This window comes from Alosa alosa, chromosome 17 (genome assembly GCF_017589495.1).
Source record: "Alosa alosa isolate M-15738 ecotype Scorff River chromosome 17, AALO_Geno_1.1, whole genome shotgun sequence".
Classification (NCBI taxonomy): domain Eukaryota; kingdom Metazoa; phylum Chordata; class Actinopteri; order Clupeiformes; family Clupeidae; genus Alosa; species Alosa alosa.
The window spans coordinates 4,685,711-4,704,684 of NC_063205.1; the positions used below are offsets into that span (position 1 = coordinate 4,685,711).

General features: G+C 43.7%; 1 protein-coding gene across 3 annotated transcripts in view; it reads right to left on the reverse strand.

The window, feature by feature from the left end:
• Positions 1 to 295: 295 nt before the first annotated feature.
• tafa5a (TAFA chemokine like family member 5a) overlaps positions 296 to 18,974 on the reverse strand; it is a 66,733-nt gene continuing 48,054 nt past the window's right edge. For 2 of the 3 annotated variants that reach the window (XR_007196298.1, XR_007196299.1), the window contains exons 3-5: positions 8,143 to 8,270; positions 3,678 to 3,844; positions 296 to 1,719 (exon numbers count right to left, since the gene is read on the reverse strand). Coding sequence is in view for 1 of the 3 variants with exons in the window: in XM_048267725.1 (XP_048123682.1) it covers positions 1,711 to 1,719; positions 8,143 to 8,270 (137 nt within the window). In the remaining 2 variants the exon portion in view is untranslated. The remainder of the gene's footprint in view (positions 1,720 to 3,677; positions 3,845 to 8,142; positions 8,271 to 18,974) is intronic. The other variant, XM_048267725.1, reaches the window with a different exon arrangement.

Genomic DNA, 18,974 nt, shown 5'->3' on the forward strand with positions numbered 1-18,974 from the left:
AATCCCAGCATGACTGTTCCCATTAAACATTCAATTTGAACCAATCAGTCATTAATTTATGTGTGTATTATGCATTTATAAATGTGATGTTTATAGCTTGTGTCTACATTTGGATGACAATCATTCGCAGAACTTCGTCAAATGCATAGTGATTGCTTCTATATAAAGCAGCAGTTCTTTTCAATATAGCATTTCACAAAATAAAAGAATATAATTTCCAACAAATAAAACTATATGCAAATTAAGATCAATCTAGTGACCCATGTATATTGAAATTCTATTTTAGCAAGTGATATTTCTTTCACGCAATCGATTTATTCTTAAAATATCTCATAATAAAAAAGTATCTCATGTAAATGATTCTAAGACTTTCTTAATTCTTCCTTCAAGTGTCATCACTTAGAGGTCGGCACTGTGCAACAATCACAAGCACAAAAATAAATTAGGTAAAATCCATAAAGAAATGAGTCAAATGTCCACACCTTTACAATACAATAGCAAATAGCGATTTCCATTACTCCAGATACTAAAGTGGGGTATAAAGTTCAGTTCACCATGATCACTCATTTTTCACATTTTGTCCTTTTCCCTCTTTTTGATGTATATGGACAGATGGCTGAGTTCTGCAATGGGTATAAAAAGAGAACTGCTACCGGTGTGGGGAAAAGAAAGAGCAGAACAGACCAGCATTATGGAGCAAAGCTCACTGACGTTCTATGACTGGCATTTGACCACATTATTCATGTTAAATAAGGTTCTCTACAAAGGTACAACATATAAAACTGTTAAATATATAACTTTCGGTCTTTCAAAATACATTTAATGACCTTTTTTCTGGCAATCATCTGGCAATCAGAAATGACTATTGAATATTCTGTTTTTGTCGGATGATCAGTGGTTTTTCTCTTTTACAGTAACCAACCATGCTTATTGCAAATTGTTCTGGATGTTGCTACCGAAAAATGCAAGTCTGATTTTTATACACATATACATATATATGTATACTGTCTCTACAACTCCAGCTTCAAAATACAGTGTTGGGTTAAGTCCAAGAAAAATGTCAACAAAGTATTAAAGGTACTCCTTTGATTGTGTTCACTTGTCCTGTGAAATCATATAGCACAGGTCAGCCGCCCTCTGGATTTACTGTTACGTGAGGGCAGACATTTGTTGGGGAAAGGTTGCCATTGGATATTTCACTCTCTATTTGGCCCCTCTTGTCCAGAACACTTGATTCCCTCTTTGGTCAATAAAAAAAGTCAAGAGTGCCAAAGGTGTACTCCAGCAGAAGGCCAGTCACAGCACAAGCAGTTAGCCAGGTCCACAGTCTTTAGTTGGTTCATAAGCACAGGTCCACTCCAGACTGAGAGCTGTTGTCTTCTGGAGAGAGTTCAGCGTCTCAGATTATTCATAGTCCAGCAGATTCAGTTCATGGGGGACTTGCCGTTATCGGATCGGTTCTGATCACTATGCATCGTAGTCCAGCAGACCGACCACCCCGAGTGCTTTACATGAGACTGGAGTCCTCCGTGGCACTAGGGGGTGTGGCCCATTTACAAAGCATACAGACAAACAGGAAGACGGACAAGCGTGTTAAGCTGATGACAGCAGATTATCTACAGCGGGGTCGGTGTGTGTGGACAGGGGAAGCAGCGTGACAGAGTCCAGTCTGAGCTTCCCCAACTTCAGGAGCCTCGGGCACTGCCGCTGTTAAGAGACCTGCAGGGCAACCACAACACAAGTTTAGTCCCACAGAGGAAAACCCACAGCAATGTTCACTGTTCAAATTCTGTGGCAACTGTTTTGTATGCACACTGTTTGGTGGGACTTACATTTTAACATGACAATTACTTTTGATGGTAAATATGCTTAAGAGTTCAAACACTTTGGCATCTAAAAGGTTATCAGAGTAATAGCAATATAACTCTGAGGAGAGGGGACCTTGCCAGCTTGGAGAAATATTTGGAAACCTCCACACCATCTGGTAAATGTATGGTTCCCAGCCAACTAGATAAAGGCATTGAGCCTTCCAAGCTTGCATGCTGCTTAATTTATAAAAATGAACTCTTGACAACTGCACTGAGAGCAAATTGCCATGAAAGAAGCAGGTGTTAGATTAAACACAGGCATGTCTTCAGATAAAACAACAGGGACAGAGCAATCAAGATCTAAATGAACCTCAATTTAATAGGATAATGTCGGTGCCAGTGGATGAGTAGTGAAATGACCCAAGAGTATAGAGGCTAAAGACAGGGGCATGTCATTTCTAATACACTACGGTGGCCCTCAGGTAATTAAGACCACCACAAATGCTGTGTCTCTGTCAGAACAGGGGCCGCTATTAGCATCGTCTGTGGGAGCCACACTGCCCTCTAGCGATGCACATGTAATTACCTCTTATGCAATTTCACACAAACTAATGAAAAAATGACAATGCTTAGTAAGGTGTCTTGATTTGATCTCCAGGGAGCGAGCGTGGACGCAAATGAATTAAAGCAGACCCAAGGCAGAAAGTGCCGCTGGTGCATCCTCTGTCTTTAGTGCAGTAATGTGCACGCTTTAGCCCCGAGGAGCGCCACTCCCACTAATCTCTCCACTAATGAAAGACGGGCGACTGAAGCCACCGAACCATGCATGGGTGAAATGTTTACACAAGCAAACAAAAATCATTGTGAGAAACAGCTGGGATTAAATGGAAGAACCGGTCGTGGCCCTGATCAGGCACATTTCTGACACTTACTGAGGGATCTACCTGTACAACTACAGAGAGACAGCAGTGACAGTCTGCCATGTTGAAAAATTTAATGAGGTTCATATTTATTTTAGTTCCAAATTATTAAAACTGTCTCGTCACAGAACCCTGGATCAACATTTATTGACTTTTTCAGAGGAATTTTCCTTGAACCCAAAAACACAACTTACTAAAACATGTCTCTCCCCTCTCTCATTCACGCTTTCTCTCTTGTTCCCCCTGTTTCTGTTCTCTCCTTCACGCTTTCTCTCTTGTTCCCCCTGTTTCTGTTTCCTTCGCTGCTCTCTCTCTCTCTCTCTCTGTCTCTTCTCTGTTTGCAAGGTGAGATTACGGCACTATTGCAGACAGGGAGCTGAGAATCCTGACACTTAAACTGGAGCCAAAACGGAGACTGTTATTTACAGCACATATGGAGGGGTGCACCTGGGTGTTCTGGATGGTACACAACGGCCTCTGGGCATTTGGCCCTGAGCTGACATTTACACGCAGTCAACTCGCATGACTCTGCATCCGAAAATGTCAGCGCAACGGATGGAAAGGATTTACAAATGCAGGACTGGAACTACTCACATATGCACACAAGATGTGTAGTGTATAATAATCATGAGCAGTTCATAAATGCTAATGGGAACCATTTAATGGAGTGCTTTTGACCAGCACTCACTATAATGTGAGTGATTTGGTGGGATACTATACTGTTAAACAGGATGTATTAAGGATGTATTAATGTGGAAATGTCAGAGAAATGACCATTCAATTTAATTTTAAATTACAATTCATTTAGTCATGGGTCCAATAATACAATTCAGTTTAAAATTACAATTCATTTAGTCATGGGAATAACGCATGCTATGGGCATACAACAGTACAATAATGATTTAATGAATTACTTGCTATTTTTGGACCTGATGAGCGGTGTGTGTACCTTATGTAGTTGTTAAGGCCCATCATGGTTTGCAGTTTGTTGCTTTTGTAAAAGTCAGTTGTTGAGCAGTGGCTGAGAATGGCTGTCTGTCAGGTTCAGCCATGTGATCCGCCATATTTTGAGAGAGGAGGTGAGATTTGAGTGGGACTCCCATCACGTCATAGAGCCTGAAATCACAGGGGTGGGGGGCAATTGGCAGGTTTATGGTCATGGTTGAACTGTGAAATGAATCAACACTGACCCTGGCTGTAAAGGAGCATGGAGCCTGGCCACTTACTGAGCAGGACCATGTACCAGTAACAGGTGAAGGGTGTACCAGTGAAATATTATGACGGAGATAAAGGATTTTAAACATTGATATGGTACGTCTTCTTTAGGAGGGTCTCTTTCTGTCTCCGTTTTATGAAAGATGGAACAACTCAAAGCCAAATCCAATAAAGCCTTGCTTGGCAACAACAAAACATTTAAGTAATGGCTTCCTTTGTCAAATGACAATAGCTATTTGGTCATTGAAGGATGCAAATTTTAAAACACAAATTTACATATGGTCAACGATGGTCATAAATTTAATTATACATCCACTTTTCAAATCGGGTAAAATGCTCTTTGTGTGATTATTGCTGCACTCTTGAAGGTGCTCAAAATGGAGGAGCAGGAAATGACTGCTGACTTGGCTTGTCCAGATGAGAATTGGCAGTGCAAGCTAATGGTTTGCAGCGGCTGAGTCTGTTTGCATGGAGAAGCAGCTGTCCTCTCTGTGGTGATTCTGTTTAAAACCCTCCACTGGATGGGTCCTACAGTGCCAAGCAGGCCCAGTGGGATCAATTACCGAGGCTGTATACCGGTACCAACACTGCCGGGTTGCCCATCATCTGCGGCTTCCCTCGCAATCGGAGTGGGCATTTACGCGACCCCAATCGAAATAGCCCTTTTATGGACTGTTGGACAAGCACTCTCTTACTCACTTTCACATTTGCACATAGATACATAAACACGACCAAAGAAAAACAAACATATCCAAATGTGTCACACTTATTGATTGGTGATCTCAGAATCACACAAGAGAATCTGTGAATCTGACAATCTGTTGCTATCTCTAGTGAAAATGCTAGACGCTGTGTTTTGGTGGTGTAAATTAGATGGGCTTTTAAAAAACAGTCTCACTTGAGACTTTGAAGTGTGGAAGCGGCGCTGATGAACAGACTCCCCTTGCATGTCTGCTGTGAAATAGCCCTGATTACAGTAATCAGGCTCATTTTGATCAGTGCACACCACCAGCTCAGGTCTCCTTTCACTAGTTAAATATCCCAATCATTGTGGAGGTAATAGAATGGCTGATTAAGTGTCTACTTGCATTAGTTGTAATCACTGCATTAGCTAGAACAGGGCTGTATACAGCGATGGCAGATACTCCAGACACTCTCCAGACTCTGAGAGCTTGTGGAGAAGAGCTCAGAATACCTGTGCCAGCTTTACTTTACATGCCAAGGGCTGACAGGAGACACGTCAGCTCTGAGAGATGCTGTTAAAAATGGCTCTAGACTTAGATGCTGTGAGCAGTGTTGCTTTGAGATGACAGCCAATACACAAAGAATGCTTACAAGAGGTGCTAAGGGTTGCAATTATTTAAGTCCTGAAAAGAAGGCATTCTTTGGGAAGGATGAGAAACCTCTCTACTAGCCTTGAAATCTCTCAAGACGAGCAATGTCTAAGATAGATAGTGATCATGTGAAATCATATTTTCTACGGATTATGTGTACTACTCAGGAAAACAGAGACGCTTCGGACCACTTTGTGGTGTGGTGTAAATGTATCTGGCTAGCACTGCCAAGCTGTATTTTCCAAAAAGGTTAAATGTTTTACATATGACTACTAAATGGCATTCATGCTAATGTTGAGAGGAGCTCCTCCCTGTTCTGTGTCAAGGTGTTTTGCGTGGCTCTGCCTATTAAACAGACTGATTTCTTCAGATAACTCTGAGATTAGAGTGTTCCATCAACATTCATTCCTGCACAGGCTGCTCTCACAGAGATAAATAGCTTGTCCTCCTTCCTCCTTTTCCTCCAGTAAAATACAGGTGGCTACTATAACACAGACACATTTGTTACAGCAGGGGGTTTAAAAATGGGTAACAAGCAAAGTGAAATATCAGAGATAATGGTTAAGAATGCAAATATGCACTGCAAATATGCACTGTAAAAACAATGTACCTGGGGAATGGTTGTTTAATAATAATGTCATGCAGAGAAAGCAATAAGCTTTCAAAAAAAAGCTTTGAAGAAGAAACGCAAAAGTAATTTAGAGTTTCTGCACAGTCTCTGATTGTATAAAAATGTGATATATTGTGACGTTCAGCAAAACGCATGCAGCACAAATCCAGTTCAATTCTTCTCCATTCTCAGGTGTGTCTCTCCACTGTTTGACTCCTGCTTTAGAATAAGGCTAATATTTGGCAGCGCGCGCGTGTACTGCAAGTAAGGTCAGACAGTGATGGATGGGAGCTCTGTGAATGACACACTCTCATATACAGCCAAGCCAGTCATTGACAGTGCTCTTGATTCATACACGTTTGCGTGCAGAACATCCTTCTTCACTAACGGCCCAGCACTTCTGTGCATCCAGCATGAATACAAATGAGCTGGGGTTTATTTGTGCTGGGGAGGGGAGGGGAGGGGAGAGCCAGGGCAGCACACCACACAACGCTTTAACAGACAAGTAGGACTCCACATGCTGAAATCCTGTCCGATTGTCCGGCAGAATGTCAGGACCAGACATCACACAGACACACGACACGAAAGAAACACAGAAGAAAAAGGAAAAAGAAGAGACGGAGAAAATGGAGGGAGAGACAGAGACTGAGCTGAGGAGAGAGAGAGAGAGAAGAGAAATGGAGGGAGAGACAGAGACTGAGCTGAGGAGAGAGAGAGAGAAGAGAAATGGAGAAGAGAAATGGAGGGAGAGACAGAGACTGAGCTGAGGAGAGAGAGAGAGAGAGAAGAGAAATGGAGGGAGAGACAGAGACTGAGCTGAGGAGAGAGAGAGAGAAGAGAAATGGAGGGAGAGACAGAGACTGAGCTGAGGAGAGAGAGAGAGAGAGAGAGAAGAGAAATGGAGGGAGAGACAGAGACTGAGCTGAGGAGAGAGAGAGAGAGAAGAGAAATGGAGGGAGAGACAGAGACTGAGCTGAGGGAGAGAGAGAGAGAAGAGAAATGGAGAAGAGAAATGGAGGGAGAGACAGAGACTGAGCTGAGGAGAGAGAGAGAGAGAAGAGAAAGTCTGGGCGATGTGCTCTAGACTTTTCTAAGGCAATCCTTCCCTGGTATGATGGATCATACATCAGTCTCCGGGCTGACAGTTCCTAAGCCATCTGACTGGGCCACTGACCACACAGCTGAAATATGGAACAAGTATGAATACTTGTCAGCTCACGGGCAACGTCAAGCAGGCTGATAAACATCAGGTCAGCTTCAGCCGCAATGAAATTGCAGCTCCTCTTTTTCTACCTCAAATGTGTCATAAATAACAGATTAATGTATTTAGCCTCCACGATTTGAGATATGGATCTCAACACACTGATACAAATCATTCTCAATTTAATAAAGATGTGATGTACACTAGGTGCATTTCTGAGACATCTAAAAACACAGATTAACGATTGTGTGATTCATTTACAATATTTCCCACTGCAGTGATCATAACACTAAAAGCAATTGCATCAATATCATCTTTTCCATTTTTGACTGGTCATGACAAACAAGTTACAGAAGGCAAATGACTATAATGGCCCAATGTACAGTAGGCTTGTATCTACCATTTAATTATTTATAGCAAATGATTAATGTGTCTGGGGGAATCAGTGGTATCTTATGGCTGAAATGTCTGTTGTTTGAAGAATTATAAATTATGGAATTATAAATGCAATGTGGACTTTTTCTTGATGTTTTTTTTGACACTTTTGATTATTTTCAAAAATAACAGATAAGTTTGTTGGAGTTCACAGGGTGACATTTGTAGACGAATGAGAACATCGCATGACGAATGACTCTTAATGAATGTGCTGTAATTACTGATGGCTGTGTGGCTGCCAGCACTGGGCCTGTGGGTTGCTGTACGTGCGCTGGGACAGAGAGCGGCTCCACAGACATACCTGCCGTGATCACCCATCTGCTCCAATCATTAGCGTTAAGGACCTGCTTAATTCAACCTAATTGCCAGTGATAAAAAGATAAACAACTCTTGCAGTGTTATTCAAAAAAATGGAGATGAGGAGGGAATGGTTTTCTTCTTTTTGTGTGTGTGTGTGTGAGGCTTTCTGTTCTTCTGGGGGATCTTGGGGTAGGCTAGGGCATGCTAATGACTTCCTCTAAGTGCTGAGAAATGCAAAGGATACTCTGGAAGTCCTAGTCGGACTGTTAGGTGGAGGTGCCATTGTGCACTGTCTAATGAGGGTGTCAGCAAGACTCACCGTGGTGGTTTTGACTCTGCCGCCTGGTTGTGTACAAGTCCAGCCTGATTTATTTACTAGCAGGTCGCAGCCTTCGTCCTCCAGACAGGGAATCATCTCACACCATTGTTTGGTCCTGACAATACGGGCTATGGGAGGGAAGGGAAGAACCAATTAATTACACGGGATACGATACGGTGCATTAAAACAAACAAGCCACATAGCCAATATAAGCAGGCTTAATTGACAGGTGGTTGACTTGACTCATGTGGTTCAGCTTTTCGTGGCTCTGGAGCAGCGTGGAGGAGCCCACACCTGTGGTGCGGGCACTAACAGGGCATTTTGCCAGCGTAAAGCATGACCTTGCCCAGCAGCTCACTTGTGTGTGTGTGTGGAAGGGGGAGGGCATCACACAATAGAGAGCGTGCAGGGCAGAGTCCCTCAGATATGAGCAAAGAAACATGGCTGCTTCATAATAAATGCATGCGCCTGAATTTCATCTATTACTATGTTTTTCATTGACATACACAATGGGATTGATTTGATGACATGCCTTGGAATCACATCAAAAAGACTTGAATGTTCAACACTGTGGTATAGTTAATTATAAATGTTATTGTAAGCACTCCCAGTGCCCCCTGACTGTCATAATGTCAAAATAGCACGAACACATCTATAGCTGCATGGCACTTATGAAGCTGGATCTCTACTTATTGAAGTGAGGAGGGACTGACTCAGAGTTTATTTCTATATGCCCCAGATATTTGCAGTTGATTAAGGTGCAAAGTAAAGCAGGACATGAGCTATAAATGCAATGTTGGAGAATCACACAGCATTTGTTTTTGTATCACTACAACTGGACAAAAATGACAACATGAAACACACTATATAGACAAAAGTGTTGGGACACCTATACACCCACAGCAACTTCAACATCCCATTCTAAAACCATATGCATTATATGGAATTGGTCCCCCCTTTGCAACCACAACTGCTTCCACTCATCTGGGAAGGCTTTCCACAAGACTTTTTGAGCATTCATGCAGAATTGATGAAGTCAGTCACTGATGTTGGACAAGAATACTTGGATCTCAATATCTGCTCTTGTTCATCCCAAAGGTGTTCGGTGGTCTAGAACCCTGTTCTCTGCAAACCAGTCAACTTTTTACTATAGGAAAACCACTTAAACTGGTCTTTATGGACCTTGCTCTATACGCTATGTATAGTATCTTTGTACGGATCAAAATATAGTGCTACAGTCTCTCCCTAATCAAGTCTATTTGGAGACTGTTTGAGGTAGGGCTGATCATACACAAATGTCTATTTATAAAAGTAGGTCATTTTAACACACCTGCATTTGCATATCATGACACCAAAACTGGCCCTTGGAGAATGTCAGAGGGAAGGAGTGAGAGAGAGAGAGAAAGAGAGAGAAAGAGAGAGAGGGAGCGGGAGGAGTGTCTATGAGTTTCTCGGTTATTTGTCTTGTATTTTACTTCATTAGCTTAAACTTTATACAACATACACACATTTTATATGGATAAATACAGCTACATAACTAATGAATACAGTAATTGTGTACTATTTTTGCCTTATGTTATATTTGACTGTCTTGGCGGCCATAAACATGAAACATGAATGCCCCTTCATGAAAAAAAAAAACACTTATCTTAACTATCTTCTAATAATTTCCATGCTAATATAACTATTTCTAATTGGATTCCATTTATAATTGTATATACATAACTGGATAATTATGGTTTTATTGGGACACTAAGCGTGTTTTCATAGCTGATAATTTCACATCTTAAGATGTATCTAATCATCTTACTCATCACCATAATTTACCATGGTCTGGGGAAAGTTATTCAAGCCACTTCAATGGAATAATTACTGAATGGATCTAAGCGATACATAGAAACCCACCCAAACATGTAGAGTCATGTCTCACAGAGGTTAATTGCAGATTTTTACCCCCAGTTCTTCTTCTTTAACGCTGTTTGTAAAAATATGCCTCTTGATGTCATTCAGATTTCAGTTTTGTTGTCTTCTGTGGGCGGCATGGCTGTGCAATCAGACACTAAGCTAATTAGGACACCGGGCTGGATTTACATTTGGCAAGTTGCAAGTGTGTGAAAATTCAAACGCTTCAAGGAGACAAGAAAGGCACAATCACTCCTAATTGCGAATCTAATGGAGGAATTTAAAGGACCAGTAATCAAGGCAGCGGAGCGGCTTGAGGCCCATTGGTGTTATGCTCGGTGCTGCTGTTCACACAATGACCACACAAGAGCACTCAATTATCCCGGCCTGAGCATGCTCTACATTCACAGGCTCACAAGCAGCCGACAGATAAATCAATTCAATACATAAAGCCGAGGCCCAGTTCATGATGGATATGTGTCAGGAGAAAAAGTAATTGAGCTCAGCCCAGAGAGAGAGACAGAGAGAGAGAGAGAGAGAGAGAGAGAGAGAGAGAGAGAGAGAGAGAGAGAGAGAGAGCAAGGCCTATCCAGATATGGCAGTCTGTGTGTGGATGGAGAGACAAGACAGACAAAGCAAGATCATTCAGGAGAATGAGGAAACAAGCTAGCTTGGACCTCTGTTGCAAAACGTAACTATTGATATCGTCCTTGACATTTTCATCACAGGTGTTCCTCTAGTTCACAGAAGCTCTCTAATATCCTTAGCTGAATAACAGCTTGCCAGAGACGATAGATGATAAAGCCGCAGTGTGAGATCTATTTAATAAGGTAATACGTCCTCCTGGACTGTTTTGTGTCTGGCAATTTGATTGTGATAGCCTGTTAGCCCCAATTATTAATCCAATTGACCATAAAACAGGATGAGGGGACCTGCATTGCTCTCCGAGGACAGGAGTGAATTTAAAACCCACATTTCAGACATCTTATCTGATGCCGTATATCAATGACATACAAGTTCTTCCAGTTAATTTAGACTTTTGGGCAGGACTTCCAGCTAATTTCTTCACTGTGGCAATGCCCAACACGCCAAAATGGAGGGGCTGCACGTGTTATGAAATAAAAACAACCTGAATCTAATCTGCCTCTGGGAAGGCATCAGTGCACAGTTCATCTTGCAGTGATAAGAGGGGGAATAACATCATTACACCCTCAGTGGGACACTATCTCAGTGAAATGGTATATCACACTCATGTCAACAGCCAGGGACCCCGGGTAATAAATCCTGCCTAATGCTGGCGTCGAGCAGGGCCTAGTAGGAGGCAAGAGCCGCAGCTCCTTTGTTGAGGCTAAGATGTGATCTGATGATTATATCAAATAAATCTGAGCTAGAACAGCCACCATCAGCACTCACTACTGGGCCTCAGCATTGCTGATACCGGGCTATAGTACGCCTATTGTGCTGTCGCTGTTTGAACAAGCATTTTGTTTAGTTCTTTAGATTTTAATCTCAGACCCCTCACAGGTTCCACTCTCTTAATGCTCTCTGCACTGCTGCAGTAATCAAACCCTGCGAGTACAAAAACATGCCGCAGCAGCTTTAAGTGCTTTTAATATGACAGCTCACTCACGGTGGCAGGAGGAACTAATGCCTTCTCTCGGACCTTGAATCAAGCCATCAGGCCTGTGGAGAGATAAAGACTCAGCATCACTGTGGCAAAGGTAATTCCAGGCTATCGTGCTATCATGCGGTATCATCGCAGCGGTCCTGGCATCAGTGACCATGCGGTGGTTTAGCAGACCACGCAGCCAGCCCAGGCCTGGTGGCTGGAGTCCCTCTCCTGGGACCCTCTGGCCTCGTGCCCACCCACAGCTCGGCGGCATTAACATTCACGGCAGAGCCCCCGCGCAGTAATGACAGCTCAAAGACCCTTTTAAGCAAATTTGGTGTGTCTTAATTCCACACAGGCATTTGAGAACACGGCGGCCCATTGTCGGCTGCCATTCTCTCCCGGGTTACGCGGCCCCTGCAGCAGGAGAACGCCCCCGCGTTGTCGGGTGGGACATGCACCCCCCCACCCCAAAAAATGCTCTCCAGGAGAGCTCGTCGGGAGCCTTTTAAAGCGATATGGTCAAACAAAAGAGCTTCAAAGGATCCAAAAGAAGGCCATAAAGGCAAAGTAATTTGCTTTCATCGCTAAAATACCCTTTCATGTTTCTTTAAAGCACATACAGCATCCAGCCTAATTAAGTGTGCTCCTGTGCGATCGGCCTGCGACTGAGGCAAGACACTTGGCAGGTTCAGGGTGTCGAATCTTGAATGTGCGATGCGAACAAAAATAAAAATCCGTCTGTGTAATTAGCCACCAGCATTCCCTGCTCCTTACAGTCCACTGCGTGATTTTCATGAGATTATTCCGCCCGTTTGGTGGCTTTGATGAATGTCTGGTCTGAAACCTGTCAGCCGCTTAAAAGCCTGAGGTTCTGCAGAAGCTGGATTGTGTCACAAATGGTTTTTGCACTCGTGTAATTTCTGGCTCTGCACATTCAGAAATGACACACTAATGCTCTGCAACTTCATCTGAGCTTAGTAAGTCTTAGGAAATTGGTGCAATGGTCTATTTGATAGAAATAGCTCCAGTACTTTTGCCTTGTCTCTACTACTTTTCCCTCAAATGACTTAGACAAAGCTTTCAAACTGGGAAATGACAGGGTCCATTTGTAACAGATGTCATCTTAATTAATGACAATTTTTAGCTTTTTAATGTATTTACAACAATTTTGTAAATGCCAATTGGGTGACTAATTAGCAGGGCATTTGGACTGCCACTGATCGCTGTGCCCATTTCCCTGTTAGCGATTCCTCGGGCCATCAGGCACACAAGGGCCCGCGGTGCAGAGATGGAATCCTGAGTGATATCGCCGACTCACAGATGTGCTCTGACATTTCCCCCCACAGCCTGGAGACGCTGTAAGCCAGCGGAGGAAATGTCAACCAGAACAGGAGCCTCCTCGACGGAGAGTGTCTCATAAACGCAGTCTGTCAGAGAGGCCCAGTGCATCTGTACCGGACGACAGAGCCCCCAGCTACTGTACCTGTGTCAGCAGCCGCATCCGGAAAAAAGGAGGAAAAAAAAAAAATCTCTCACCGCACAGTCCCAGGATCAGACGCACCAAAAAATACAGAATACCTGGTCTACTCAGTTCACTTTGAGGACTGAAACCTGTGAAAGTGACACTGACCTTAATGAGAGGTGTGCACAGTATGCATACTCCACACTTCATAATCTAGCCGACAGATGTGTGGCATTGCTGGCATGGTTTTCGTGTTAATGAGGAAAACACACTGCTCTGCCACACACTTGGTCCCCTAGGATATAGCACACCCATCTGACATCTTTCAAACCCGAGAAGCCAATTTATCTCCATTGACCTCTACCACTTCTCTAATTCATTATACAATGCAGACTTTTTCCTTCATAGATTGCAAAAATGTTACTACATCAGAAACTCATCTTGTAGTGTAATAAAAAGGCAGGGAAGGCAGTCATTAGATTTTACTAACCAAATATAGAAACTAGATCAAAGAAATGAGCAAACGATCTCCTTAGGGGTAGATCCTCTGTTGCTCACACAATACTTCGCTAAGCCTCAGGAGTTCTGGCTTACTGGAGAGAAGAAAAGTCCTATTTGTGGAAAATAAGATCTCAAACAATATTTCAAGTAACATTTAGGATTGGTGCGAGAGAAAAATTACAGTTGGCCTCCATGCGATTGTGATCACTCACGAGACTTACCACTGCAGTAGAGACAGATATTATAAAAGAATGAAAGAAATAATAAAGAAGTTATAAAGCAAAACATATTTGCATGCCCATAACAGATTAATATTTCATAAAAGTACAATCTATTGATTCAACAATTTCTTAGTAGCACAATATTATTTCTTATTTCCTTTCAATATTTTCCCTTCTGCTTTTGCTACAGCTTCTTCTTGCCTGCAATAATCCATTGTAGCACTTAGCGCTGAGATTCCTGGGATTGCCTGGCCGCACTGCGCATTTTAAAGGTAAATGGTTAAATGACTTGAGCTAGGGCGATGAATTGTTAAGGTCTCCATTAAGCGTGAGCAATATCCAGGTCCCAGCTGTGGAGCGGTCCAGAAGATAGAGAGGGCCGCTGCCGGTCTCCTGAGCCCCAGTGGTCTTGACCCAGTTAAGGCGGGCTCTGACGGATGACCGACGCAGAGACCAGCAGACAGGCTTTATTGAGACAATAAATGAGAGGGGCCGCTGCCTGCAGTGGGGGAGCATTATTTATGTATTTAGAGTAATGCTTTGCTAAGCTTTTGTGCTCCTGCCGCTGATGTTGTCTGATCTTCCCCTCAAAACCTGCTGTTGCTGCAGCAGCTCCAATGCCTTCTGCTTTCAGCGCAGCCTCTGTGCATTTCATTATTTATTACAGTTTTAGACCTGCTTCTTCCATAATTTGGCTTATGTCTTTCCTGCTAGATACTTTCCAAACTTTGCAACTCGTGCTTTGTAAAGCCCTGGATTTCCATGACAACCTCCTTCTATAGGCTTCTCTGCTTTACTGAGGCCCAGGAGCAGTCTGACACACAACAATGGCTTGATTAATATATCTGTGATGAGACATCATCACAGGCCACCATAAAATGCTAATCACAGTAATTGGATATGCCCACCAAACAATAATGACATTTCGCAATTATCTTTGGTGCTTAAGAACTCTTAGCACTATGGTGTTCAGCAACCCCACTAATGTGCACTGGATGCCCAAGTGCCTTAGAGTTCTAACTTGACATTTAAGGGAATCAGCTTGAATCAATAGCAAAGGTTAGTGCAACAATGCCCCAAGGTTTGCTCATGCTAAGTGTCTCAAGTCTGGCAGCAACCAAACCATTTGTCAGCTTGATCTCTTGACCGCCTCCGATTCATATCGATCCACGCTGATGCTTTGAGGTATGTAGGGACTGTGTTTTTTTTTTTTTTTCTCAGACCGATCTCAGTAAGCAGAAAATAATCACTATGGGGGAGATTAACCACAACCTATCAGTTACAAAGACCAGACAATAAATATGACCTGTGAGGTGACAGGTTGACAGGCTCCAGTTTGGGTTCCAGTTGAATGTTATCTGCCTTTCTCCATGCACTAGCATGAACTTCAGAAGTGCCAATAATACATCATGGACTCTGTACATGTACATAGTGTAGGCCATACGGTTTCACTATTGGTGGCCTATCACAGCTGAACACCTCTGGGATATACCATAATGAGGTCCATCATGCTCTGGGATATACCATAATGAGGTCCATCATGCACTGTGAGGGCAGAGTTGCAGTGAATGGTGCACAACTAATCAATAGCTCATTTGTCATTTGAGTCTAAGGATACAAGTTTTTCGGCCATCCACTTTTGTAAACCGAATGAACCAATCAATCGCTACCCTACAGAGACGCATGAAGGCTATAGAAGGAGGTGATACTAGACTCTCTCTCTCTCTCTCTCTCTCTCTCTCTCTCTCTCTCTCTCCCTCACACTCTCTCTCACTTTCTCATTCTTTTGTCTGCAAACTCGAATTAACTTTCCCAGTCTCAAGCGGTGGCTTTTAGAATCCACAGAGGGAGAGGGGAGTGCTGCTGCTGCTGCTGCTGCTGCTGTTCTGCTCTGATGGCACGTTGTGTTTAAGTGGAGAGCAGAATGTTCTTGTCAGAGGCCCGCCGCTGACTGGGACTGGCAGGTGTATTATTCCTCCCGCCACATTGTCCCTGGACAAATTCAAAGGCAACTCAACGACTCGGCAAGCGCCGCTCACCGAGCCAAATACCTGCCTGTTTATTTTTACTTTCCATCGTTTTCCCTCTTTGTCTGTTTTTTTTTCGTTTCTCGTCTCCTGTTTTACCTCTTTTTCTTTCTCTGTGTCTTTACTCCTCTCGTTTTTCTTGTGCTTTCTCACAAGCGAACAGATCTCTCTTCTAAGCATTACCTTCATGCAGTTTTAAACCCACAGAAGTCAGAGTCAACAGAGACACACCAGACGACTGCCCTAAGTTTTAAAAAGGAAGAAAAAAACACACACAAGGCTTTGGAAACTACTTTCACCCCCAAATAATTTTTTTTGGTGCAGCCAATGAAGCATTATCATGGAATGGTTTCCAGTAGGTCTGTAGTTATTTGTCCATTTGCAACCGGCATGAAAATGGAGATCATGTCTGTTCTGGGAGGGAGAAGGACCAATCAGACCTGCTTACTGTCAAGAGTTTTCCCCATTCTAAAAGCCCCTGCCAAGAGTGATGGACGACACTAATTTAGGGAGGGAGGAATCAGGACATAGCTTTTCTAAAATCTCAACAACGCCAGGCTTGAGCCCTGTCTCACCCAATCAGCAAAGCTCCTCATGTCGTTGCCCTAGCAACAGATCCACACTTCCTCTGACAGTATATCTGAGAGTAGGCTATAGCAGGAGCTGGTGAATGTGCCAGGGATATGCAACACTGGCACAAGAAAGCAATTTCTATTCATTCATTAGCCTGGATTAAAAAAAGCCCTACCACAAATATGTGACTGGAATTATGCTAACAGTAAGTCCCTGGTGGAAAAGCTCCCTCAGGCCCCATGTTCCCTCTCATAGCGAGTTTGTTCTGCTTTGTGAGGCGACTAGCTTCCCACAGGTATTAGCTTTCCTTTGCTCAGCAGGCTTTGCGCCCCCCCTCTCCCTCCCCCATCTCGCTCTGTGGATGCATTATCCATTCAAAAGCTGTGATGACATAGCAGTTCATCCGAGATGGATGAGCCTTCACCCATCACAAATGCCGGATGTTTACATCCTATTGTTTTCAGACCTGCAGGCCTGACTGTGGCATCTCTAACAAATCCTTTTAGTGCATGCTAACCTGCTGGCTGCATTTGTGTGAGCTGTGAAATCCTACATGGGAAAGAAATCGACCAAAGCAGCCCTCTCAGAAATGATACTATATCACAAACTGACATACATTTATGAGCAAAGTACATTCAAATGTTGCAGCAGAACATAAAAGACAGAAAAAAAATCTATAGGAGACACAAACGACCTTCCCTTCTAATGCACCAACACATTACCTTGGCTTTCCACAAACATGCTGTTCATCAATAGGCTCTGTACACCATGCACATGAGATCATTAATATTAATGAGGGGCATAATTCTTCCAGATGACTGGGGCTGTTCATGGCCCCCTCACAGCTGGACCTCGGCACTGCCGTGTGTCACAAGCAACGCTGTTTCAAACGTGCCATGTCTCTGGTGCTCTGGCATTTTACTGCTATGTTTATTTTTAGGTAGGGCATTTTTTGGGAGGGGGAGAGACAAAGCTATTGAACCAGGGCTAATTACGCAGCGCTCAGTGATTCTGTGCAGTTTGCTCCGATGTGACATTGCATTGCAGCAAAAGCGTGAGTCACAATTTCTGGCAGATGCGACATTTTTCTGTCTGTTAAAAAAAAGCATATTTACAGAGGAGGAGAAAAAAATCTTACACAGGAAATATTCCCCTCCATCACACTTGATGGTCTTTTGGGCCTCATCGACCACCATCGCAGCGATGCCACCGACGACTTCAAGGCACCTAACCCTAACCTTAATCATAACCCTAACCATAAACATAACCCTTGACTAACACTAGCGCCTTCCAGGCAGTGCTGCCTTGATATCGATGGTGGGGCCCCAAAAGACCATAGATCCTCCATCACAGTGCCCGTCACTCTACTCATTGTCATCTATTTTTATTTGCTGAACTCTGAAGACGTTCTCCAGGGTGACTAAGTGCACCGCAAGTCCAATTTACACAGCGACCCACTTTGATGTCTGGATCACAGTTTGATATTTCCAGGTTAAGTGGCTCACGCAAGCAAACCCACAGAGGACGTGAACCCGTGACCGAAAGTTTAGGAGAGGCGAGGATGGGCCACTAATAGGTCACTGCGCATCCACCCCCCACCTCTCCCCCTTCTCCTCACCATCCTGACCGTTAGTGGCTGGGCAGACTGTCCTCCTGGTTGCACCTCCTGCACATTCTTATCTCACACCACGGCAACGGGTTGACAGCCGACACTGAGTGAACACACTATTACCTCCCAGCACAGCGCAGTGAGTTTGTTATCATAATGGCTCCACTTTGAAGCTCTATAACCTAATGAAAGAAACCTGCATCTGCAACCAATATTAATCCCCAAGTGATTTATGCCTCTTCCTTGCTGAAAGAGACATCATTTGTATTCATTTACCTTGCTTTTTTTCATGGATTTATTTTTCTTTCATATGCTTGTCACTACAGCTCTTTTATTATTTCTGCCAAGCAATACACCATAACACCCTCTTACAGAGATTGCTCTGCATGATAACAAAGGATGTGCACTTTCGTCGGTCAAAAAAAAGGTCCATTGGACCAGATGTGTGAAGGGTGGGATAATGATGTATGTGGTCCTGGCGCACAGGGGGGACCCAATACGGGCCGTGCTGCACAATCCCAAGGACAAAGCCAGCACTGGCTTCCAGTTTTCCGCAGGAGAGAGAGATTCAGAGAACAATTAGATGAGAGTGGAAATACAACTGCAGTTGTACTTTCCTTCTCTCTCTCTCTCTCTCTCTCTCTCTCTCTCTCTTCTCTCTCTCTCTCTCTCTCTCTCTCTCTCTCTCTCATATCCCCTCCCCACACACACAGTCACACACGTTCTGCTCTCAGACGTCAGAGAGAACCTCTCTAGATTCATTTGAGAAGGCGTCTCGTATTCCATTCAGGAGCTGGTGTGGGGAACCCTTCCTCCTCCTTCCTCCCTCTATCTCCAAAGGGCCGTTCCCGCCCCCGTGTCCCGCTCCCCGCTCCCCGCTCCCCGTGTCCCGCTCCCGCTCCCGTGTCCCGCTCCCGTGTCCCCG